Genomic DNA, 25304 nt, shown 5'->3' on the forward strand with positions numbered 1-25304 from the left:
CTGGAAGCAGTCAGCATCTGCGCAATTTGAGGTGAAACTTGTGCAATTGTGGGAGCACAGTTCTGCTGAATTCGTAGTAAATTCAGCACCTTCATTGAGCGCAGCGAGAAATGATACATAAGCACACTCTGAAAGTTTCAATTAGTGATGAATCGATCCCTCTCTGCTTGTCGAAAATTAAAGGCAGCGTGCCACAAAAGTGATGAAGTGAAAAGTGTAGTGTAGGATTCCCCCGTAATCGCGCTAAGAAAGGACTCCGGAACGATGTTTGCTACTACGAAGCATGCGGAAGCCCTCCACCCTTCTCTGCATTCACGAGCAAGCGGTCGAAGACCAGTGGGGTTATCCCACCAGCCTATACAAGTAAAACCAACGAATAGGCTGCCGAGAAAACCAGCACGTGCAGAAAAGTGACGCGCTCTATAGTGCGACGTATCTGGCGGGAACAAATGCAGTCTCCCATGCCATCTTTCAGGACGACTGAAGGCAACTCAAGTGGAAAGAAACAACTCAAGTGGGGGCCACGTTCATACTCGTAATTTACACTTCGAACTCTATATTTGCGTCCAGGTTTTCCAACATCGTCAGTTCCGTGATACGCAGCCCTCAATAGAAAGTCCATCGCTCTCAGGTGTTTGAACAAATTAGGTGAAGACTACAGACAGAGTTCTTGAGATACGTTCAACTTCACACTCTACGATTGTGGAACGTGCATAATAGGGCAGAATTGTGTTAGGTAAAGTTGAATGACATTTCGTAACGTAGCTAATTGTTATTGTTCGGTTTGATGAAAAAAAGTATTATCAAAATAATCTGTTGATCCTTAGCATTTTCGTCCGGCTCTATATTTTCTACCTTGGTTAGTAGTGAACGCCGTTTTCATAGTTTTTTCTTCTATCTATGGAATGATGGTATTAGGCTGGACAGAACGTCTTGTGACCATTTGTCATTTTTTGTTTTATTTTTTTTACTCAGCTTACAATGGAAATTAATCAATGATATAATCACCATTATTGACTACAAGAGTGTCCCACCTAATGGGCAGGTCAGCAGTCCCTTTCTCCCAGAACTGGGAAGACTGGTAGTCGAAGAAGTGGCTGACCTCCCGTTCGACTTTTTCAAACTTGGTGAACATTTTCTTAGCTAGAAAAGCCTTGAGGGGCCGGAGTTAATGGTAGACTGAGAGGCCAAAGTCGGGAGAGTAGGTTCGATGGGGCACCGTGTTCCACCCTAATCCTCCAGTTTTTCATGGATCTCCTTAGCTACAGAAGCCTAGCGTTATCGTGGAGGTGCACCGAAGTTCGTCTCGGCCGTTTTTCTCGAACAGCAGAAGCGAGCCTCTGGAGTTGACTAGCGTATACGGATCCGGTGACGGTGTGGCCTTGTGGAAGTAACTCATAAAACAGTATTCCTCTCGAATCCCAGAAGCAACAAAGGAGACACTTTGGGGTGGAGGCCCAATTTGGCTTGCGTCGCGGGTCTTCTCCTCGAGAGAGCCACACGGTACGGTGCGTATTAGAGTCGTAGAGGACCCAACTCTCATCTCCAGTAATAAGATCTTCGAGAAACTCCTTTCGATGCGGGCGAAGAAGGAGAGATTGACAGATGGATACCCGGGTAAACCGGGTGCCATCCGCCAAGGTGTGAGAGATCCATCGAGCCAGCTCTTTTCTGTAGTCGAGGACCTGGAGGCGACTGACGACTGTCGAATGGCTACACCCGAGTCTCGTCAAGCAAGACAGCGGGTGTTAATCTCCGGATACTCTTTGACAGCGTCGAGAATGGCGGAGTCTTCGACAGTGTAGGGGACTCCCGACTGGGGCTTGTCTTCGAAGTCGATGTCTCCGCTTGCGAAGCGAGCGAACTATCGCTTTACAGTCCTGATGGTAGTGGTGCCATGGCCCAATCTGCCGTTGATGTTACGGGCTGCTGCCGTTGCTCCAAAGCCGCCACGCCACTGATGGAAGATTATAACTTGAAGTTGCTCTTGCGTAATTGACATGACTAATTTAATGATTAATGCTGATAATTAATGTTAAGGAAGGCCTCCGGCCACATATGCATATTGTAGAGAAGCTTCGAGAATGTTCTACAACCACAACATGGTGTAACATGGGTTCTGCTCAAAAATGGAGAGTTTTAGAAATTTTGATAAATGACAAGGCCTTCTGCCCAGTTCAATATTGGCAGAGTAAGCAGGAACTCATTTTTAGATAGTTTTCTTTCGTGAAATGTTGGGAATTTCTTGAATTGCTCTCAAATTCATGAGGAATTTTCTAGGGTCTCGTGTAATTTGTTGGTGTTTCTATATCAAAATGTGTTTACAAATTCTTTATCTACAACAAACACTTTTGCGGGACAACAACGACATTTATTATTGCACAATTATACACAATCTCGCTCAGCAAAATGTGTGGTCATCACAGTGAATGAAGACTTTTATACTAAAGGCACAAAAGACTAAGGAAGAATAATATACAAGTATCCTCTTTCAAAGTTCTGAATTAAAAACCGTAATAAACCGCAATTTCTAAGTCATCAAGAAAAAGAACAACAATTAAGTGATCAAGAAATCCACAAAAATGTCGAGAAACATGTAAAGCACAAACAAAATGAGCTCAAAATAATTTTGGAAGTTAACAACTGCTTTCCAAAAAACTGAACAACATACAACAGAGACATAATACCGCAATAGACAAGCGCATTCAGGAGGTAGAACAGAACCTCAATAGATAACGTCCTCCTTGAAGGTGTCGTGATCGTCTCGTTGAGATAGTCTTCGGTAGCGAACATTTCTGCGTGAATGACCAGAACTTCTGCCTTCGAACATAAGCCCTAAAATGATTCAATTTGACCCTACTTCCTACTCTCACACCCATCGAAGTTCTTCAACAGTCACCCAGTTGAAGAATTTCGAAACAGACAGTAAGTACAGTGCACACGAGCATACGCGACGCTGCGTAAAAATTATCAATGCCACCTGAGCTTCAAAAAAGAAAAAAGCAAAAAAAAAGATAGTAAAGCAAGCCTGACCTAAAATCTTCTTCTTGTTGTGATGTAGCAAATACAGACAGAACACCAAAAGACCACCCACAACAATAAACGTCATAAAATGCGAATCTTCTGACTGTTCAAAATCGATTCTGGTCTCAATCTGTAAAGCACACTTTGGTAAAGTGTATGCGCGGTAATACAACGAAACATTATACTTCGAATCAGCTCTAAGTACCTTGTTGAGAGAAGGAACTGGCACATTGCCTTTCGCGTCTTCAACCATCGCTCCAAGCTGGTTTTCGTCTTTGTCTTTACCTTTCACAGGTTCCGTGTCTTCTTTTGCCACGCCTTCACCTGCCGCTACGTCATCAGCTGGAGGTGCTGCATTAGCACCTTCATCGACATGTGCATCGGGATCCTACCACAACAAGTAAATAGCAAACATTAAGGTTTTTTTTTTAGTAAGGATACATAAATAGCACATCAGCATATCAGGATATATGGAAATAAGGAAATATGAAGTGTGTACAATAAACATTAAGGCTAAGCAGCGTTCATGCTTTCTGTTTCACAATAGTTTCCAGGCGAAGGGCAAGGTGTTTGTTAACACGAACGACAAAGCAAAATCTCGAGACCTGTTTAATTAATGAATGAATTAATTGGCATTCATGCTGTCAACACATAAACATCTGATAACCTAAACGTTCTACGTTGCATCGAAAATCCGACGATTTTGTCAGAAAATAATGGGAAACCGCAAGCCGATCAGTTGAAAAAGAGCGATTAATTTCAATTTTAGTTGTCATCAAATGATCTGCTTCGATGATGATTCGAGCTTTCATGTGAAGAAAGAGAATCTGTTCTTTTACAGATTAAATTTTCTACTGTCCTTTCCTGCAATCCACACAATCCATTTTGGCGTACACTACATGATAATTATGACAAGATTATTTTGAGTTTACGAACCCTTTAGAACGAGACCGCAATTCCCCTTAAATATTTAATGGGTATTTGTGTGGAATGGAACTGCAAAGCAAATTTTCATAGGCAGATTACTATTCACAGTACATGGGAAAATGTTGATGAACTACGAAACCTATGCGACAAAGGAACTCAACGTAAAGCACTAAACAAGAGGGTGAAAATCCTATGCAATACAGAAAGATACAGTTAGACAAAAACCTGGATAAATATAAACCAACCAACCTCCTCCCCTTTCCCACCTTCATCTTGCTCGTTGCGATCTTCAAATTCTGGGGCAGCAGCATAAGGTGCAGTGACGTTCTAAAGGCGTCAACGATTCACACATAAACACAAACTCGCACGTACAGTTACCACCGGACGTGTTCAGTTGGACAAACATGATTGGTCAGAGCAGGGGAAAAAGGTAGCGTAGTGCATCACACGGGAAAACAGCTTACACTGCAGCTAAAACGGTGTACACCGCAGCTGACTAGTGGACCCTATTCAACATATTCCGGGCGATTACACACACTAACCGTCTTCGGATTCTTCAAAACCTTCGTCGATAATTTGGGAGTTTCGGCCTCAATACTTGTGTAATTTGCATCTCTTTCCACAATACTAACAGGTGCTGTTCCTAAAAACACATTGGATGAACCGTACGATGTGATTCAAGATAAAATTAAGTTCAAGTAGAATCTAAGGACACAGCAACGTAAAAACAACAGAAAATCTATCGAACAAAGGTATCAACAAATACTGTTAGCCGATGTCCGCTTGTGTTCGGAAGGTAAAACTGGCGATGACATAGGTTTGGAAGAAACATGGACGGCTGTTCTCCTTGTAGAAATGATTGGAGACGATGATGAAGTGTGGATGGATTTCTTATCTGTATCGAGAATTTGCGACTTCGTGATGGATTTTTGTTGCAGCGGTGGAGGGATTTCTTCTACGGAATTCAGGGCTGAAAGCTAGTGATGCTATACATCAACGTAAAACAATAGCTAATACAAAGGGGATTTTGTTAGAGTTAGTAGTATTCTTAAGTGGTATTGTGTTACAAGAATAGCAAATCAAATAAACTTAGAAAAGGAAACATGAACAGGCTTCTGCGATCACAACTCAAGAATATGTGAGAACTATCTTTAAAATCCATTTCAAACCGTTATAGCTCAAATAGGAACAGTGAAATTGTAGTATCTGTATAAGCACATGGTTTTTGGAGTTCAGAGAGTTCAATGACTGAAAGGAAGTTTCGAAACAGAACAATTTGGAAATGTTCTGGATAACTTCCAATGTTACATTTCATTTTGACGAAACTGTTGTCTTTCGAATGTGTCTATTACATGGCAAAAGTCGTGCTTAGAAATCCACAACTTCGAGATTCGGTAAAAGTATCCCTTCTTTCCCTGCAGCACAAGACTGGTCTGGTGGTAGGATTTAGTTGCGGAATTATGAAATTCCCATCAAAATGGACAAAAGTTATCGAACAAAACGGCGTATATTTGGTCTAAACCAGTTCCACCTAGCTATAGTAATTTGATCGTTGAAATAAAGCGAAAAACGCGAAGAACTTTTTACTTAACCTAATATATTTGGTACCAGATGGTCAGTGTAATGCCCCTTCGATTGGGAGAAGGTAAATGAGGAAGCGTACTTGTAAAGGGAAATAGCGTACGGGGGTTGAACACATTTGACACTAGTTATATCCCACGAATAAAAAGAATAAGGTGAATGGTGTTGAATAGTTTCAATGAGTTCAACTTCAATTCACAATCGCTTGAATAGGAATACCAGGCATGACTGAGGAGTACGAATTGCTAGAAAATGAGTGTTACACATGTACTAGTCTAACATTTGATGGATGCGGATATAATTGCAGGAACACGAGTACCTTAAAAACTACAAAAAACTAAACCAAAGCATAGACGACGTTGACATTGGACTTCCTTTCTCTCTTCTCTTAGTTGCAAAACAATAGGTCTCCATGATAAGATTGTGGGAATTGACTTGGAAAGCTTCTTAAATGCTGTAAATAAAGGTGGACCCACAAGAGGTACTCGAATGCAGAATTAGTGGATCCTTATAAATTTTAGAATGTGCTGCTCAAGCGTACTTTGAAAAGCCGAAGCCAACAACCAAAAGCGTTATCAATATATTCCATGAATACAGCACTTCGATGGTGGAGGACAAGTTCTAGTCTGCAAATAATGCATGCTTGCACGTTTAACGAACGGCGGATGGATTTTCCATTTGTTTTTCGGTCTATATTTTACCAAAAAAGATCGAAACATTTCGGCAAGGTAACAGCTGAAACGCAAAAGAATGGGACGGTATTGAATTCCGTAGAAAATTTTCGAATACTAATTGACGCCTACGATATAGAATATAGCAGATGGTCCAGCGGTGCGAGCGTATTTTTTAAATGAATGGAATGCGATGATGAATTACCTATGTGGGATGAATGGGATGATGAAACCAAACCATGTAAATTTCTTTTTAAATTAATGAAATAAGAGACTGAAAAGTACTAAGTGGAAGCGGCTTTTGGGTATTCGATGGAAACCTCGTAAGTACCACAATGGCGATATGTTTCTGATTTAAGTACTCAAGTACAGCTGCGCTCTGATGTTATTCAGAAAAACAGCAACTGTGTCTGCTTGCTCGCCGAGTTTCAGAACATAACTAGCACGTCTAAAGAACAAACTAAACACTAAAATTACTAACTAAATCTACGCAGGTGCAACATAGAAACTGATGCGTTATTCATTACTCAAGTCCTCACCTCGAAGAGGGCAGCCAAATGAAAAGAAGAGAAGTATTATTCGCACCCGGAAGTCCATCCACAAAGTCAGTGGTCAGCCACAACCTAAAATAATGGATGTGACGCTGTCGAAAGAATAACCCTGTTCCCGAATACAGAATATATGCTACCGGAACAGTATTCCCTTCTAGCAAATTCTAAAGAAGAGCCCAATCAGATCTGTTTGAGGGAACAAACTAAAGGACGAGAATGGCGGCCACAGTTTCTCTGCCCAATGAGATGCATTCGATAATAACAAGTGACACATCTCAGCTCTGCACTTAATTATTGAATAAACGCATTTCCTATTCGTCGGATGACGAGTTACACATTAGCTGCAGTCAGCATAAAACGTGCTGTAACGGATCGATGTGATAACTTGTTGAAAGTGAGGGCTAATTTCTCTTCACAGTATGTGGAACACTTCTCGGACTTTTTTTGCTTTTTACAATCTTGTACAATGACATAAAGAAGGGCGGGAATCAAATCTCTATAAAATGTCACTCTAGAGGCGTCCTAGGAACAAATCAAACGGTAAAACTAGTAGAAACGACCGTGTAATCCTATTTGTGCACTATTACTCTAAAAAAGTAATAAAAATCATAAAAAGCAAAAAGAAGAAGGCCAAGGTTTGCCGTATACTGTAGAACCCAGTCCACGTCTTCACCGAGGACGCGTCGCGTCAATCAAGTTAGATGCGACTTACGCCTACTGTACACTGCAGAAAATCATTTCCCTCACTATTATACGGCGATAGTAACGATGCTCAGGTATCTACATACAATTGCAGACTCTTCTGCGAGTATAACCATCGTTCAAAACCAGAAATGTTTTTGAATGCAACCTTTCACTACAACTACAACAGACTACATGAAGATCTGTTTTGTCGTGAGTTAGAACTGTATGAGTGCCATCGACCTGAGAGTCCTGTCATTATGAACCATTAGTTTGTATTTAGGGGCGGTGAAGCGCAGTCGATAAGAGATTCTGCTGCGGCTACATTCGATCGGAGGTTCGAATCCGCTCTAGTGCAAACCAAGCCTTTCATCCCTCCGGTGTCGATAAATTGAAACCTACTTGTTTTGGAGGTTAAAAAAACACTGATTTGGCACATCGGCTATCCCCTCATAAGTCATTGTAAGACTGCACACGCGTTCATAAACCTCAAGCAAAGTCTGAGTTGATGTCGAGCGCGTAGGCACATTCCCACAGGAATTGACCAACGCCATGGACTTTATCCTTTTATTAGTTTGTATGTATTCTGTGTCCCGTGTTACGACAGCTAAACGCTTAGAGCACGCTCTTAAGGGACTTGCTCTGTGTTGTTCGAATCACCGGTATAGTAGGACCTCTCTCAAGGTGCTTTGGTGGAGAGTAGCGGCTCGGAGCACGGTGAAACCTCTCCTGGCACCACTTGTCGCTGCAATTTGCGACGGTCCCACCTCAGTTCGAACTGCTGCCTTAACCGCGCCGTTTCGAGCACGTACGCAAATGCACCGCAACTACATTCGTGATTCATGTCGTTTTGACCCGACTATATATAGGTGCATAGTGCTCCAACTAACAGACCGATCAGAACATTAAGTGACCTACTTCTACCGAAGAACTTGCTACCTATTTCGCATCACAATGAGCTCGACTCATGTCTCCACGGCAAGCAGATACATCTGAGGACTAGATTCGTGGTTCCCTTTAGCACAATTTACTAGAAAGCAGTAGTTCCCAAAGCTAAGTCCGTACAAGCGTTGTGAAAACTGAAAATCCGTATGTCATAGAAAATCCTTCCCAAATACCTATATCAGATCGATCTCTTTATACAATCTGTAATAGGCAAGAATTTGTTCGAATCACGTTGGAGTAGCTGAACCTTGGGGTTTCAACGCTTTGAAGAGGAAGGCTGAGCAGATAGATGATGCTAACAATGCAAAACATTGCCGAGATGTGAAGAACTACATTCATTTCAAAACTCGGCCACGAAGTTGACTGACATTTAGAATACTTGCCCCGAGTACTCTAAACATGACTGAAATATTCCATTCGCATGTTCTTTTGAATATTGGCTATTTTTAAAAGGGATTACTGGTACAAAATGTCCATTTTTGAAGATGATACGAGGTAGCAACACTTATGCATCGCATTGATTTGAGGTTTCATCCCTCTCTAACCAACCTCGTTTGGTAAAGCTCCACACTTCTTTGCTTGCTGGGAGAACGGATGGTATGGTCGAGTCGAAAAACATGAAGTTAGGAGCAGTTGAGTAGGCGGCTGCGCTAGAAACAGCACGGTGAAGCTAGCGAAGTAAAGCTACCGCGAATTGCAGCGATGAGTAATGCAAGCAGGGGTCCTCAAGATCACAGCTGCTACGGTCTATCGCAGCGCTTCGAGCTCAGCCTCATCAACTGCATCGAGCTTCATGCCGGTTTGACCGGTCTATACAACAAAGATCGCAGATTTTTATAACGAGGGAAATGTACTTATTCCCAGTAAATTTTTGTCTTAATATTAACAGTAAACTACCGACCTGCTCAATATAAATTTCTGCGCATGTTTTTTGTCCTACATCTTCAAAGAATTGAAACTGCGTAACCCATATTAATTACAGTATAATAATATATTATATTGGGCAGACTTACGTAACTGCGTATTCAATCTGAGTGCTACCTGCTTGCGATGGCGCCGCTTGCATTAGACGCTATCAGGCATTCCAGCTTGCATTCAGGACAAACAAGAGGTATGGGACTTGCACACTTTCATGGCGGAATTTAAGGTGGAATACACGAACTTATTCAAATATTGTAGAAGTAGTGTTGGATGTCTCCACACCGTGGAAGCCCAAACAGGATAGGTCAAGTGCCTAGGAGCACGGAACCCTTAGCAACAACTCTTCGTTCCGTCACGGTGAACTGACGATGAACTGTTACTGTCACTATCGAGATCTGACTACACATGACGTCGGTGGGCAGTTCCAGCGATACTTCAAGTCTTGCTGAATATGAAACAACGATGGATGAACTGTGTACGAACTCTTGTCATAAATCAACAAAGATGGGCAGAGCTATGTTCAGAGGAAGAAGCTCCGCGAAGAATCGAACTATCGCCTCAGATGATTACACAAGAAGACCAAATAAGTATATTAGAGTCAAAACAACCGGAACCCCAACCATTGCTTCAATGGAACTGCAGAGAAATGGCTTCGCAGCCGCACATCCAACTGCAAAAGGTTCAAGTCTGACTGGACTCTTATTTAATACGTGGAGGGACAGAAGTATTCTGAGTGCTCCGAACAGATCCCAAAAAGTCGCAATGAATTTTTACAATAATAAACGAGAAGATATGTAGTCATATCAAGACGAAATGAAGCTCAATGAGGCTGCGTAAGCGGCTGCACTCGAAGCGGTGCTGAGAAGCGTGGCAGTTAGGATCGAAGGGGCCCTTCCTGGCACCACTCATTGTTGCAGCTTGTAATGGCTCCACCTCGATTCCAACGTTCCCAAGCTTCACCGCGAGCCGCTCTTCCTCGAGCGCAGCCGCTTACTCAGCTGCACCGGTCTTCCTGTCATTTTGACCGTGATTACAACTAGCGTCTCTCCGCAGACGATGTAATTTACGTACGCGATCCCCGATAATGAGATTGCGCCATTTGTAGCTTTTTTTTTCTTTTCTGAAGAAACTCTTGATCCAATTTTCACTGTAAGTTCTCAGAAAACTATTACGAAAAACAACTCAGAGATAGCTGTGGATAAAGAACCCTGTACAACTACCAAAGCAAAATAATGAAATTTATTACAAGAATGTTCAGAGATAATAAAATATTATTAATATGTACAAGTACAAGTAGAACAACACTAACATGATGTCACAGCAGAACGTGGGGAGGGTATAACTACTTTGCGAGAGGAGATCAGTGCCTATCTGTGCAGTCCACATACTGCAACGTACATCTCTTTAAAACTAGAAAAAAGGAACATTGTCTTTCCAAATTACAAACTAATATACGTGCATTCAACAAAGTGATACCAATATAATATCATATGACGAGGTCAACGGCAAAAACGAAAGTATGAGCCGGTGGATGATCAAAAACAAAGAACAGCAGCCAAATTTAAAACTTATAAAACAATGAATAGTAGCACAAACACTAGTATATGACAGTGAATCAAAAAGATTGGGAAATTTGACGAAATTGAAAGATAAGGTGGGATTTCCTTTCGTATGATCTGGTCCATATCGCCGCGCAAGAGGTAAATGCGAGATTACTTTACGCAATACAATGGGCGCCTATAAACCGATGACGGAAGGATATTCGCGTGGAGATCATGGTGGACATAGACAAAAATGATTACCTAAAGGCTAAAGAGATTTGGGTTCCTCAAAGATTACTGTCAATGACTTGGCATGAAAGCCATAACGCGATGAAACGATCCAATTCTCAAAGCGAAGATAGTGGAAAAAAAGATATGCAGAAAGAAAACCGAGTAATACAGCACTAACCAAGCTCATCGCATCCGCTTACTACTTATCAAACTGTTGAGTATAGCACAATTAGTACATGACATAACGATTTTACTTCCTTAAAAATAGAACCTGAAAAATAGTGGTGTTTTGTATTATGCAAATTACAAGGGTTGTTTCCTTCCATAATTTTTTAAAGCTCAACGCGCCCAAAGAAAGCATGGTGGAAGCAGTGCTTTAAATACAGTAAATAATCCACAAAGGAGTAGATGCACTACCAGTTCAAGTACCGTTTACAAGGACAAGTTCGCGTGCCTTCGTGATAAGATGTCTCCACGTAAGAGGTAGGCCCGTAAGCTTAAGAAATGACAAGAAATTATTTTGGAGCAAACAGAAACTAAACTAAACTCGTTCGGGAGAAACCTGTAGGGGAAGAACAATATTCAATATTAAAAAAAATAACTTAGAAAGGGAAGGAGCTCAAGCACTACAATGAAATAGAAATAGAAGAATCCTACAAGTGCATAGAGTACAAGAGACATAATGTGACAAAGTGATAAATAATTAGGAGATACAAGATTTCTACTTAATATTGCTTTTGCGATACTTTCGTAACCGCTTATATGAGCAACCATAGTGTTGCCGAGCTTTGCGATTGCGCCTTCGAAGTGCAGCCCGTAAAGTAGGCAGCTCGGTATTTGTAGGTACACGACGAGTAGGAAGATCACGATACATGTTGACACCCAATCGAAACAACTACAATTTCAAACTTGGATAGTGTGCATAACGACGACATTGACCTCATATATGACAAAAATTCATAAAAACCGATTAGTTACCTGCTCTCGTAGCTACGCGATAATCAGTCCAGTTTCAAAAATTTAGGATTAAAAAATCACAGTTAAGGATAGACGTTCTACTGCTCTAGAGCTGTGCTCGTGGTCCTGAAACCAGCGTATCACGATTTTGATGTGGTGCGAAAACCACAACGAAAGCCTTGAGCTCGGAGTGTAGTTTGCGGAAACCAGCATGGTTCACTCATTTTTTCCTTAATCGTCGTAAAAAAGGAGTGGAATACATCGTTTTTAAGACCATTTCAGTTGCAACCCACCATCCTTGTGCACGCGCCGCATCCAAGTGCGAGCTGTCGAAGATAATTGATACTCTTAACCAGCTTATTCAAGCGAAAGCAATGAATAGGGTGCTGAGAGGATGGCAACGTGTACATAGAGAAGCGTTCTAACGCATCTCCCAGGAGCTAAAACGGTTCCCATGCCTTCTTTTACGACAACTCGGGAAAGATGAGTGGAACCATGCTGGTTTCCGCAAACCAGAACTATGAGCTTTCGCTGTTGTTTTCGCACCACGTCAAAATCGTGATGCGCTAACCTTATTTTTCAGAAACGAAAACAAAAGAGAAAAACGTAATGGGGCTAAATTAAATGTGCAACCAGTAGGAAGTAGAATAGCACTTAATATGGAACAAAATCTAAAACTTCTACATTTTCAAATTCCCATTGCAACACGTTCATGGGAAAAAGTCTTGTCTTTTTCTACACGATTTCTAGGACATGGAAATATCCTTGAAATAACGTTAGGAAACGTAATGAATCAATAAAATTGGATTCACTGAAAAAATAGTGATAGCCGAACATACATCAGTGTCAGCATCATCCAACTGCTTTGCAGTCTCCCAGTAAGCGAAGTCTCCGCGAACTTTGCTCCAACAGTGAGATACTACGCCTCTTAGTCTTGGCTCTAACTCTTGCAGTTCCATTTGACATCTGAGGAGCTCCTCCGAAACTTCATCCTATAATCAAACGACCCATAGCGTGAAATTTAAAACAAAGATGCAAAATTTCATAATCACAGTGAGACAAGGAGAGAGAAGAACCTTTACTGAGGAAAAAAGGGAAAAAAAGCAAGAACTTAGATTTACCAAGTCTGAGTCATCATCATCCTCTTTCCCTTCGTGACTGACAACTAAGTCGCGTTCCACCGAACTTGTTGCAATTTCACGATAGACGTGTTCTGTTGACGAAGGTATTAATCCTGAAGTGTAGGTTTTCATTAGAAGAAAACGCATTGTTAGGACGGACTTTCAACGACTTTCGACTACCTCTTTCAACGAGCATTTTGACAATGCGACTTCCAATTTCTCGGTAATGCCGTTCGATTTCGTTCTCCTCAGAAACACTTGATACGGCAGATGACGATGGAGAAAACACTTTGGAGGGCGAATTTGATTGGACACCATTTTCTACTTTTGTCTGAAAATTAAAAAAAAGCACCCTGTATAACACCGATAACACGCCAAAGCAACGCAATATTTTAAGGGACGTCAGAAGATACATGATTGGCTCGTATGCGTAGATATGTATGCACTTACAAATGAGTTGTTGAGTATATCCACGAAGCCAAAGAGAAAGCGTATCGGCATAATACAAACTGATACGCGCGACACCCGTCGCAAACGTAAACCTAGTAATGAAGTGCGAAACGTTTCCCATTGACTATTACATGTACGCACTAAGCCTGGTTGTGCTTGCTCGTCGACCTAGAAAAAAGAGAAGAAGAATTCGATAGAAGAGCTAATCCATAGCAGTATTCTCAATTTGCACTCACAATCAGTTCCAGTAGTTTACATCTAGCTTAAGAACTTTCTAACATAGAGTCTGCGTAAAGCGTGTTGTATCGGGGTGGGGTGATGCGTACTCGATGGAGGCGAGTGCTGAGCCCTTTCTACAGCGCACGAAAATCTGCCTGGATCTGCTCCTCTTTGCTCTTTACAACTTCCCTTTTTTACTGGCATAATACAGCATGATTAAGATTTTGCGGTGTTAGCAAAGTCTCTTCCAACAATCTTATCGTTTGTTTTGTCCCAAGATTAGTATGTAGGAATTCGATTTCTGCCTATTTTTTTTGTGGTTATGATTAGCGTTTGTTGTAATTGTGGTCGTAGTGAAATCCTAAAACCCCCAAAAGATGGCTAGCCTCGCACATTTGGAGAAAGAGTGGAAAACTGCTGAAATCCAATTTTTGCAAACTGAAGCCACTGAGAAGATACCTTAAATCAGAAAAAAAAAACTGCTGAACAAGCGATAAAAGGTTTTCGCTCATTTCTTCTTTCTTTTTTCTTCTTTTCTCTTTCAAACAAATCCTTAGGGTCCTCAAAAGAAATGATGATAAAGGACATTGCTAAGGCTACATAATTCTCTCTAAGCACCATCATACTAAAAATGAAAAAAAAAACAATGGGGAGCCATGAAAAGCAATGAGAAGAGTCTCTGGCGAGCTTCTCTCACTGTAGAGGAGGCGAAATGCGCTCTACACTTCGATACAAGACCATTGCGCCTGTACACACCCGTTTATAAGGAGGTACTGAAGACCAAATGCGTTCTAGTTGGCTTTTTTGATAGTATCTTGTTTGTCTTACGCCGATAACTGGTGACAAAAAAAAATAAGTAAACTATATAACCTATTTCAAAAGTGGTGCAGCAATGGCAATGCTTTTCGTTTGTTCCGAAATGAACCTTAAACATACGCTTTGGCAATTGTAAGCCACATTATGCTCCTCTTATCAACCATAAATGGAGAGTAACGTAGCGTTCAGAGCAAATGATGAGCAGTGATTCCTACTGTGAAGAGAGAGAATTTTTGCTGACTGTTATATAAGTCTTGAACAGCAGAGATTCCGAAAAATATGATCTTTAGTTAATAAAAAGTAGTACCTCTCCATTACGCTTCAGCCTGCTCTTGAGTTCTCCATTGCATTTTCCATTAGGAAGTGTGTGAGCGTTGCTGGGTCCTGGACGGTCCCAATAGTCATCCATCTCTTCTCTCGATTCTTTTTTGATCCTTGGAGAATGCACTAAAAATGATTTAGATTATAGCATATACCTGTGGATTAAATATATACGAAAATAGAATCTTAACAGAGAAATACAAGGGAGGATACAAGTGAGTGCATCATATCCAAAAAATGTAAACGTTGAAGAAGCCAACCGTTAAAAGTGATAATTAAAGGAACGGAATAGAATGCAAAGTTTCGGGAGGGCAACGACAAAAAGAGAAAACAGTTCTCTTTGAAGCAAACCCTCGATTCTTATTGGTAATAGAAATCGAACGAATAACATAAACATGAAGCATTGTTTTTTGTTCAATGCGGAGCATAACAGCCAAATAAAGGGTAGAACGATTTACTAGTTTAATACGCACATCGAGAACTTATTGGTGATCGCTGTGTAATCCCATTCGACTGAACTACATCAACTGACACTCCGTCATTAGTATCATGATTGCTCAAATCGGATGGCTCGCTTTTGACGGAAACTAAACAAAAACATTTGAAATAGTGAGAAATGTACCGGTGCCTCTGCGAAATATGCCTCTAAAGAAAAAGAGAATACTTTTTCTTTCATCTTCACCGTCATCGCGAGAATGCAGCCTAAGCGAAAGTCGACGAACAGGCGTAGTGAATTCCTCTTTGCGCATTTCTCTGCTCGCTGCACAAACCACATCACTGATCAGTGGTGCTAACTTTGAGTCGGATATCCGTGTTGGGCGAAGTGACGAAGTTGAAGGAACTCTGAATGAAAAAGAGGATAAGTCATCCTCAGCCGCAAAAACAACTAGCAAAAAAAGGTTTCAAGTAATTGACAAGAAAAGCTTTTCTCACTTCTTTTCCTCCTTTTCCTTTTTGTGTTCCTGTTTCTTTTCAGCGGAAGGACCATCGATGCTAGATTTCCTTCTGGTGCGTGGGCATGTTGCGTCACCAGAAGCAATGCGCGACCGCTGTCGCTTCCGATGTTTCCAAGGTTCTAAAATTTGGAGTTATTCATCGTACCGTCACATATTCTCACAATAAAAGAAGCTAAAAATAGGATACTCTGATAGAAACGAAGCTTAACTTTTATGGTGATACAAATTGAAAAGGGCCAATTGTTCTCAACAACATCGCGACACCTTTGCCAAAACACACGCTCCCTTCTTTGCCTGATTTACATTGCCTCTAGTCATTTTCCTTCTCTAATCTAAGGGTCCCTTCCCTCAGTACCACACATGCGATACTGGAGCCGGTGCTCTGACACCCTTTACTTTTCGACTATTGGCGAAAGCACGGACCCCTTTCACTTTTAGATGGTAACCGAAGGGATTCTCAACACTTTAGCTTGCCCATGAGACCTCCTTCACTTGAAGAGGGTTCGTTTCCTCCCTATCGCACCTATGCTCAGTACGGTGAACATATTCGGCTCCGATTATAGATGTATATGTATATATATTGAATCCGTTGACAAGTTGTTGTCATGGCGTAACACTAATACCCAAAAAGTTCATTGGTCAGAGGAAATGGGAATGGTGGCCTATTTTATGAATCATGAGAGGAAATCTTGATGCGAACAAATGAATTGGAGGATTCGATCATAGGTTTCCTGAGTATACTACAGATTTATGACAAATAAATTACCAAAAGTGGCAATGGAAGGAAAGACAGACGAAACGGCTGCAGTGAAGTTCTCTGGGTTATGAACAGTAGCGTCCCCCTTCTCTTTATTACTCAACTTTGCAAATATGCTGTAGAACAAAAGTGGCGCTCCAGTGTATAGTATTCCCGTCCCGTGGTTAATAGTTCAAGAATTATCGGTCTTTGTAAGATAACTTTCTTTTCTTGAAGGAGATGACAAAGCTGCCCCACTTGGTGCATCGCTCCGAATCTCTACAAATTACTGTGCAAGTTAGCTCCAAACAGTGGTTGGTGTTTCGCGTTAGATAACAAGCAGAGGGGACCACAACTTGCACGATTTAACAGGACGCACATACTGCGAATGGATGTCGGTGCAGGAGTAATGAATAAGTAGAAGACCCCAGCAGGATGTGGTATGATAAAACATAGTCCATTAGTTTTCAATGTAAGTCAAAGCAGCTAAACAAAAAAGCATATGACAAGCCGAAGCGGGAACAATTTCAAGTTAAAGACGTTAGCCAAGATAAAATGCCTCTAACGATCTTGTTTCTGTGCTCTACTTAAAGCTAGAATAGAGAAATCCACTAGTACACAATCAATTGGACGACACCCGATATAGCAGAAAGGATGTCAATTTTTTGCAACATATTAAGCCCAAAAGCGCTCTTTTCTCATCAACGGTTCGATACCTAGCTACCATACCTAGCTACTCTAATTTCGGTTATTATCATTATAGTTGCAATAATGTGTATTAATACATTATACTAATAAATATTATTGCATACTGAAGTATCAAAATGGAGAGGCGTACGAGAGTCTGATTGCTACCAGCTCGCTGTGGCTCTGCTTACACTAAAAGCCTGGTTGCCCTTAGCTATGCTAAATGCAATAGTCTAGTATAAGTTAGCTGCAGCTATGCAACGTGCAGATTTATATGACGGAAGTTAGCCAGATATTCCAAAAGGGTGCTATTGTCCGGCATACCGAAAAAGTACAGCCGAAATAGGTCAAACATCTAGATGGAGCGTGGAACCTTTGGTAGCAACTCTTTTTTTCGTTACGCTCAACTGCCGGACATGCACGACCTGGGCTACTCGTACCACTCGATAGGCAGCTCACGCGACATGTCAAGTCTCGCAGGATAGAGAACAGTGAACAGTGAAAATTGGTGGATTTTGTGCATGCTCCTGCAGTAGATCGAGAGAGGCTTGCGCAGAGCTATGTTCAAAGACGACACCTCTGAGAAGATACGGGAAACCTCTTCCGGCTAACACCATCCCGCCGATTGAGTCAAAAATGTTAAGATAAAAAAGTTCTGTCTAGACGTCTGTACACCAACTAACATCAAGTTCTGAGTTCATGGGAAAATTCAACGATTACAAGAAATTCTACGTCATTTTATGTTTTATAGGGGCGGGTGTGGCTCAGTCGGTTAGAGGTCCGTTGTAGCCACACGGTCGAGGGTTCGAAACCGCCCTAGTGCAAACCAAGCCTTTCATCCCTTCGGGGTCGATAAATTGGTACCAGGCTTTTCTGGGAGGATAAAAACACTGACTTGATCATCGGCTGGCCTCCGCAAGTCATTGTATAGGCCAATACGCGCTCCAAAACCTCAACAATTACGAATTCCAGTAAAACGCGTTGGCGCATCACAAGTGGATTGATAAGCCAGTGACTTTATCCTTTTATGCTTTATTAACTAACAATATAATCAATATCGTCGAAAAAGGCTCTTTCAAAAGCTTTTGAGTTAAATCGATTAAAGCCCAACATCTTAGAAAAAAAAATGCTCTTCCGTAAAAATAGCTATGGATTTCTCAACATTCAAAGGAAAGTCCACCATGTATCTTTAATTTGTGACTTGGACAATGTGCGTAACTTCGCTGCACAATGTTATCAGCGTACTATCTAAAACCAAAGTGAACGAAACCTTACCATTGACATAATACTCCTTCAATTCCTCTGCACTGTACTTATCGATGAGGCACAGCTTGAAGTCTTTGAGATAATCGGCGTCAATTGGTGTCAGGAAGTCAGACTAAACGGCGTGAGCACATTCAAACACTAATGAAAAATAACAGATAAATGAAGAGAAAAACAAACATTGCAAAATAAAACTGACCTTACACCATGTCCAAAACCGTTGTGGAATATGATGCGGTGGCCATATGTCCACGTTATCTTCGGTGTCATCTTCAGGAAGGCCGCATAATCTGTAACCATCCGTATAAGCATACCAGAAACTACGACAGAACTGAAAGCAACTCACGTGTCCTGCATCTCTTGGGTCGTTGTGGGTGATAACGGAAGGGTCTCGCGCAACTTGTAAGACGGCATGGGTCTGCAGCAGGAAATAGGACATTAAGAAGCATAGTCTAACGTTCTAAGTAATGGAATTTCACATAGAACTTTACACAAACCTCGTTCTGAGATCTTGGACAGGGTATTCTCCAGTGTTGAGGTAGGTCACTTCGCCGTGAGCTCGCCTCAGGTAATCGGCAGAATGGGCCAACATTCTCTCTAGTTCATGTTGGAGTACGAGCTACAAATTAATAAATTACTACAATTGAGTATCAGCCAAAAGAAAACCAAGACGAAAAGACGCCTATGGATTTACTATGAAAACAGTTTTGACCGAAAGATGTCAGTTAAGTGAATTTTTCTAACACTTGTATGTAAACTTGAGTTTCCTTTTATGAAGTAATAGGCATCGCTACACATGATAACTCGGTTGTTTTGCGTTTACACTCGTTCCTTATATCGTTTACAGTTGAAGCGATAATCATTGTAACAACTCTGGAAATCACTCGGAAGAACCCATAACACTTCAATCATTTACTTATCTATTTTTGACCTGGAAAAGTATCCATATTATGTAAACTATTGACTGTAGTTACTGCAATATGCCATCGCAAAACCAAAACCAACAAAAAGGAAAAACAAAAGTGAAAACATTTTTTTTAAAGTTAAAGTAAAGCTGACTACAACTTCTTCTAATATTAGAAAATGTAGAATTAACACATACCCGGGTAAGAACGACATGAACCACGGTGCAGTTGCGTAAGCGACCGCGCTCGAAGCTGTGCGGTGGAGCGCAGCGATAAGGAACGAGGGAGAACTCTCGCTAGCACCTTTATTCGATACAGTTCGCGATAGTCCCATCTCGATCATAACTAGATCTTGCTAGCTCCACCACTCCGTTTCGTGCACAACCGCTTACTTAATTGCACCAAGCTTCAAGTCGTTTTGACTTGGCCATACAACTGGAGTCTACAGTGAGCGTTCTTTTGCACAAGACTCATTCCTGAACTTTAAAACCAGCGTAACACGAGATTGACTAGTATTTCTGCATTACAGACGGAGGAGGAATGTAGTTCACGAGTATTAATGTGATCACGCCCAATCCTCCATGGTAGCCTAGAAAAAGGCATCTGAAACGGCGCTGGACGATCCTCCTTTACTATAACGCATTACTATAAAAAAATGATAAAGTCACTGGCGTATGAATCTACTTGGGATGCGCCAACGCGTTTTAACAGAACGCAGACAATGCGGAATATGTTGCCGATTGTATAGGTGAGGGAGTTTCTGCTGCTTATTTGAGTTACACTAGTTGGGTCGAGAATGTTGAACGATTAGTTGACCACGTTCTATTGCGTAATCAATTGCATTGTAGGGGAGACTGGATCATGTAGAGCTGTTACACGAATTTTTCTAGATGAATTTAGTGCGGCCACGCTAAGACACGTGAAGAACACCCATCTGTAGTTATTCTTGGGAGGATTCTGGTGCTATGGAATGGAAAAATTCTTTATCTTTCAGGTTCAAGAACTTCCTCTCATTTTGTGACAGTGGATCTGTCACAAATATGAGGGAAGAGGGTGTACACTAGAGTGTACTACACATGGCGACAATATTGTGACAATAGACCCGTTACAATATTGTCGCCATGTGTAGTATACCATAGTAGCAAAAAGCACATAAAATGTATGAGAATGTAGGTAGTGATCTGCCTATCCTTTCTTATGAATTTTTATGGTAGATTAAATAGAAAAACGAGAAAATATCTATCACATAACACTCACCAAGTCATCCTTCTCAAGAGTAAAATCCTCCGCGTTTTTCCCGAACAAATCGCGGAATTTCGGACATAGTTTCTCGTACGGAAATGGTATAAATTCAGGAGGAGGTTTGACTTCATCGCTGCTGTTAGAAGATTTGCGACGTTGTGGTGATGTTGAATCTATAGAAACAGTTGCTGTTACATAGGAGCAAAATCTTCATGAACGAAAAGAAATATTGATAAACCGGAAAGAGACCTTCCGAAGTAACAGTAACAACTACTTGGCAAAATGTGGGCTCTTGAAATTTCTTAGTCGAGGAGAATTAATTAACATATCTGTGGAAAAAAATTACAGGGATTGTTCGTGTCATACTCTGTACACTTCCAAAATGTAGATAAGGGCCCTTTCCGCTACTAAATTCACATCACACAACGGAGCAAGACACAAGGATCCAAAATACAAAATTCGTCCCAGAAGTCTCCCGTTTCACCTTTCCTTCGCAAAAATTAGATAATACACTTTCCTTGCAATTTCAATTAAGAAGAAGCTTTACAATTGGTAAATTTCTCTTCACAAAAAAGGGAAGATGACATAAATGTGAAGTTACTCTATAATCGGTGTAGAAAATGGCGAAATTTCTTAGCATTTGGGGGACAAAGCGAGGATAAAACTAAAGAAAGCATAAAAGTTGGGTACACTTGCTGAAAGTGTTAAAACATACCGAATCTTTTCCTTTTTGGGCGCGGCGACTTTAACGTTGTCTCCACACTTGCTGGTGAAAAGGTTGAGCGCCGTTTCGGTTTCATCTGTAACTGTACGACTTTAGTCCAACTGACCACCTTCCTACATGAGTATTCTGTCAATTTCTAGAGAAATTTGCACAGGAAAGAATTTGTGAATGGGGAAAAGAGCGGAGCGCAGCGTGACTGCAGTGCCAGTCGGCCTCGGGACGCTGCAACGCGGCACACAGCCAAACTATCGATCGATTCGCACACTGCACAGTGGTGGAAAAATTGACGGAGGAATGCTCAGCTAAGCTCATCTACATTCATTTGGGTCTCAGTACATACCTTCCTCATGCCTGTTCATCCCCATCTGAGCTCAAAATCCCGCATCATCAATGGGTGTTTCAAAGCATAGTTCCAGCATCAACTTCTATTAAAGGACGCGCCCGTTTTCAGTTTTATTTACCCCAAATCGCGCCAAGACCAACAAGTACGTTTCCGGCTCGTTTTGAATGCGAATTTCAGTCAACTCCATCTGTGTACTTGATTTTCCATGCTTTTTTCTGACTTCTCTTTTTCTAAAGCTCTGCTAGTTATAAGATGCGTAGCCCATGGTCAATTTGGTCTGCTTTAATTCTCTTGCTAGAGTTCTCTTAGGTTATATAACCACAGTTGTTTATACTCTTTGCTTTTCTTGCGCTTTTCTTGCCCACTTCGTCTCTATGTGTTTCGCTTCATTTTTCTTTTTTCACACAGTTAAGCGCGTAAGAATTCATGCATCACTTTCCGAAGCATTTCTTATCCAATATTTTTTTCGATGGATGTAGCGCCTCAGGAGGATGTTTCCGCAACTTCTGCAGGTCAAAGGTTCTAAACCCAAGGCCAAGCGGCCCTCTCTTCCCTCTGAGGCCGGTAAATGGATATCATATTCTGAGAAGAAGGGAACACTGCATTGATTCATTGACTTGCTGCACAATTCATTGTATATCTCTTATACGTGTTCAAAAACCTCTACGAACGTATGAAGTCGAACGCATTAGGGCACTCTTAAAGGGATTGGTCGACATGAAACATTCCGTCCACTTCTTATATTGCTTTATACATTCGCAAGTAGTGAGCCTTAGGCACGGAACAGGAATTCGCAGCCAGCAAGAGGCAAGTGGTCGCGATGAATCTTCTCTCGCAAATCTGCAGCATTGGGGATTCAACGGTCTCACTTGGGAAGGCATCCTATTCGGCAAATACACGCCTTTGCATAGATGCGAGAGTGGGAGCCGGTGCTCTGACCCTCTTCACTTTTGGACGGTTGGCGAAGGAATCCTCATTACTCGAGCTGCACCCCGTGAGCTAAATCCCCTTTACCTGCGGAGGGTTCGGCTCCTCCTTGTAGCACCTAAGCGGCTTTCCCCAAACAAGTGATGAATGCTCCAGCTAGGTATATCTCGAGCATGATGAACGACCTGATCTCCTCTGACCTGGCCAGAGGGAAACGAACGATTTCGAAATACAATCTTCAACGAATAAGTGAGCGCGACACCGGATCTTCCTCGAGACAAGAGCATCTAGGATGTAATGAAGAAAACTAGGAACATGCGAATTCGAGCTCACCTATTCCCTCGTTTTTTTTTTGCTTCCATCATCATCTCTCGAAACAAAAGAGAAAAAGAAAGAGGATTCGAACTGCAGTCAAACGTTATCGATCGAAGATCAGAGACACTGTTGCATATGTCGAGGAATGTAAAATATATAGATATTATATATATAAAATAAATATATATATATAAATATAAGATATCTCGGACTCGTGATTCGTTTCAACGACAATCGCTGAACCAGAGCTGTAAGTGACTGGATACCAAACGCACTGCAGTAAGATCGTCGACCCGATAGTAAGACTTGTTCAAGAGTCCTTCAAGAATGATATGATGCTCTTCGAGTCTCTCGCGAGAAGAGAATTCTATGGTTGCCTAGTGAATTCTCCTCTCTCGTGAGAAGAGAATTCATTAAGCAATCTTTACACACAACCACTGCAAATGGAAATATTACTGGTGGCCGCTCGAGCAAATCGACGAACAACGGGAGCATAAGTTGTAGAGATCACCGGTCGCCGAACCAGAAAAGTTTTCTAAGGAGAAGAACTAAGTTTCCAGGTCCGGCTATGGTATACTCGTGTCGAAACGACATGAATCACTAGTGTAGTTGCGGTGCATTTGGGTGCGCGCTCGGAACGGCGAGATGGAGGCAGCAGTTGGAACCGAGTTGGGAACGCCGCAAATTGCAGCGAAGGGAGGTGCCATCAAGAGTTTCACCACGCTCTTAGCCACTACGCTCTACCGAAGCGCCTCGTGAGAAGCTGCGTTGCGTCGTTGGTTTGACCCTACTATAGTTAGTTGGATGCCTTACCACGAGATCTTACGCGAGATCCCATTCTACAGTGTTTGCTTCAGGATCCCGAAGATATAAAAAATACAGTTCTGAAGGTAGGCAAGGTACTATCGGATGTGTTCGACCGGGTGACCGCGACCCGTCGGCTGCAGCGCCCAATCCTCCTCTATTTGACACACAAGCCCTTTTCTGTCTGCGCTCCACCAATCGAACAGATATCGCTCTCACAGGATTGAACCTACTCGGCGCCAACTGTGGCATCATCTTCGCAACAAATTGCCAATTTTATCATCTTGGACGTACTGTATCTTTTGGCATGCATTGTTTAGTGGAGATAGTTCAGTTTGGTTTTGGTGTTGTCCGATTGTTAGTGTCAGTGTCCTTCTGAAGTGAATTCTCTTTAAATAAAACCATTACGCAGAAATTTGAGCCGATTTTGAAAGCTACACCTACAGTATCATGTTGTAGCCGAAGTTCTTTGTCAGAGATCACATTATGTTCTGCTCCCACTAAAGGTGACTACTATCAGTGAAGGACGAAAAAGAGTAGTTATGTTAATAAGTCATCAATTGTATTTGTAGGTCATTTCTAGTTTCGTTGTACAAATTAGAATGGAAAAAGTTCGCGAAATGCGAAGATCAGGTATTAATAGGCGATGATTCTGTAGAGAAACTACATGTAACACAATTTTCATCGAACCAACTTGTTTTTTTTACTTTGAAGACTTAGAACTTATGGGAGTGGAAAAGTCTCATTCTCATTACTCTATCTATTTGGAAAATATTGTCATAGAGTTGTTAGTTACTCATCGTTTCGTTACTAACAGAAACCGATATCTGCGTGTTCTGTTGGAGCTACACGGTGCGTGTGCCTATATCCACACCATTCAACGAACTAGAGTCTCAATAAATCTTGGGTTAATGCTTCCGACAACACATCTTTCCATTCTTCCACTTTTGTGTTCACCCTGATTGGTATGCTATCCATGACTCACGAAATTTGAGTGCTAATATAAGATTGTGGATTGTGATGCTTTTTCTCCGCCAGTGGAACGCTTCCATAGATTTCTCAAGACAAATCCGTTAAATTTAGAAGAAGTTCATCTTTGGGTCATTGTAAAACTTGCAAGCTCCGTTTCTCTGAATTCTGCAGTCATCGCCGAACGTACTGTGTAGGCCCGACACGTGGTGTTCTTCGTAGAAACACAGTATAACCCTCTTAGGGAGATGGGACGAAAATCAATAGCGCCAATGATCTTCTCAGATCCTTTTTTTTGAAATGGTTCTTGTTTTTTATTGCAATTGGTTGTGATCACGCTTTTTCGTAGTCGTAGAGAACAACGAAGTCTTCGACGGAAGAGGGCACCGTTGCCTCTGCCGAGAATATAAGGCATCACTCTGACTCGTTCGTGGCCATCTGTACTTATTCGGGATTCTCTAAATGTGGACTCATAT

General features: G+C 41.5%; 3 protein-coding genes across 8 annotated transcripts; 1 reads left to right on the forward strand and 2 right to left on the reverse strand.

The window, feature by feature from the left end:
• Positions 1-1577: 1577 nt before the first annotated feature.
• Positions 1578-2429, forward strand: RB195_003160 (uncharacterized protein; the record flags this gene model as incomplete). Of its 2 annotated transcripts, XM_064200704.1 has the most annotated exons (3): positions 1578-1745; positions 2041-2191; positions 2281-2429. In XM_064200704.1, the coding sequence occupies 3 exons, from the start codon at positions 1578-1580 to the stop codon at positions 2427-2429; spliced, it is 468 nt and encodes a 155-aa protein (XP_064056585.1). The 2 variants fall into 2 exon arrangements, with proteins under 2 accessions (XP_064056585.1, XP_064056586.1); XM_064200705.1 differs by lacking the exons at positions 2041-2191; positions 2281-2429 and adding an exon at positions 1806-1961.
• Positions 2430-2725: 296 nt separating this feature from the next.
• RB195_003161 (uncharacterized protein) lies at positions 2726-6800 on the reverse strand (the record flags this gene model as incomplete). 3 transcript variants are annotated; one of them, XM_064200706.1, is made up of 7 exons in its annotated part: positions 2726-2835; positions 3034-3154; positions 3230-3412; positions 4201-4278; positions 4494-4594; positions 4718-4921; positions 6743-6800. In XM_064200706.1, the coding sequence occupies 7 exons, from the start codon at positions 6798-6800 to the stop codon at positions 2726-2728; spliced, it is 855 nt and encodes a 284-aa protein (XP_064056588.1). The 3 variants fall into 3 exon arrangements, with proteins under 3 accessions (XP_064056588.1, XP_013291451.2, XP_064056587.1); XM_013435997.2 differs by lacking the exon at positions 4718-4921; XM_064200707.1 differs by lacking the exon at positions 4201-4278.
• Positions 6801-9606: 2806 nt separating this feature from the next.
• RB195_003162 (uncharacterized protein) lies at positions 9607-21819 on the reverse strand (the record flags this gene model as incomplete). Of its 3 annotated transcripts, XM_064200709.1 has the most annotated exons (17): positions 9607-9746; positions 11845-11968; positions 12870-13022; positions 13152-13264; positions 13332-13482; positions 13602-13769; positions 14944-15083; positions 15431-15544; positions 15622-15800; positions 15891-16032; positions 18612-18714; positions 18799-18889; positions 18946-19017; positions 19097-19218; positions 20762-20919; positions 21462-21546; positions 21811-21819. In XM_064200709.1, the coding sequence occupies 17 exons, from the start codon at positions 21817-21819 to the stop codon at positions 9607-9609; spliced, it is 2064 nt and encodes a 687-aa protein (XP_064056590.1). The 3 variants fall into 3 exon arrangements, with proteins under 3 accessions (XP_064056590.1, XP_064056589.1, XP_064056591.1); XM_064200710.1 differs by lacking the exon at positions 13602-13769; XM_064200708.1 differs by lacking the exon at positions 9607-9746 and having other exon boundaries at positions 11795-11968.
• Positions 21820-25304: the final 3485 nt, after the last annotated feature.

Source organism: Necator americanus, chromosome IV (genome assembly GCF_031761385.1).
Source record: "Necator americanus strain Aroian chromosome IV, whole genome shotgun sequence".
Classification (NCBI taxonomy): Eukaryota; Metazoa; Nematoda; class Chromadorea; order Rhabditida; family Ancylostomatidae; genus Necator; species Necator americanus.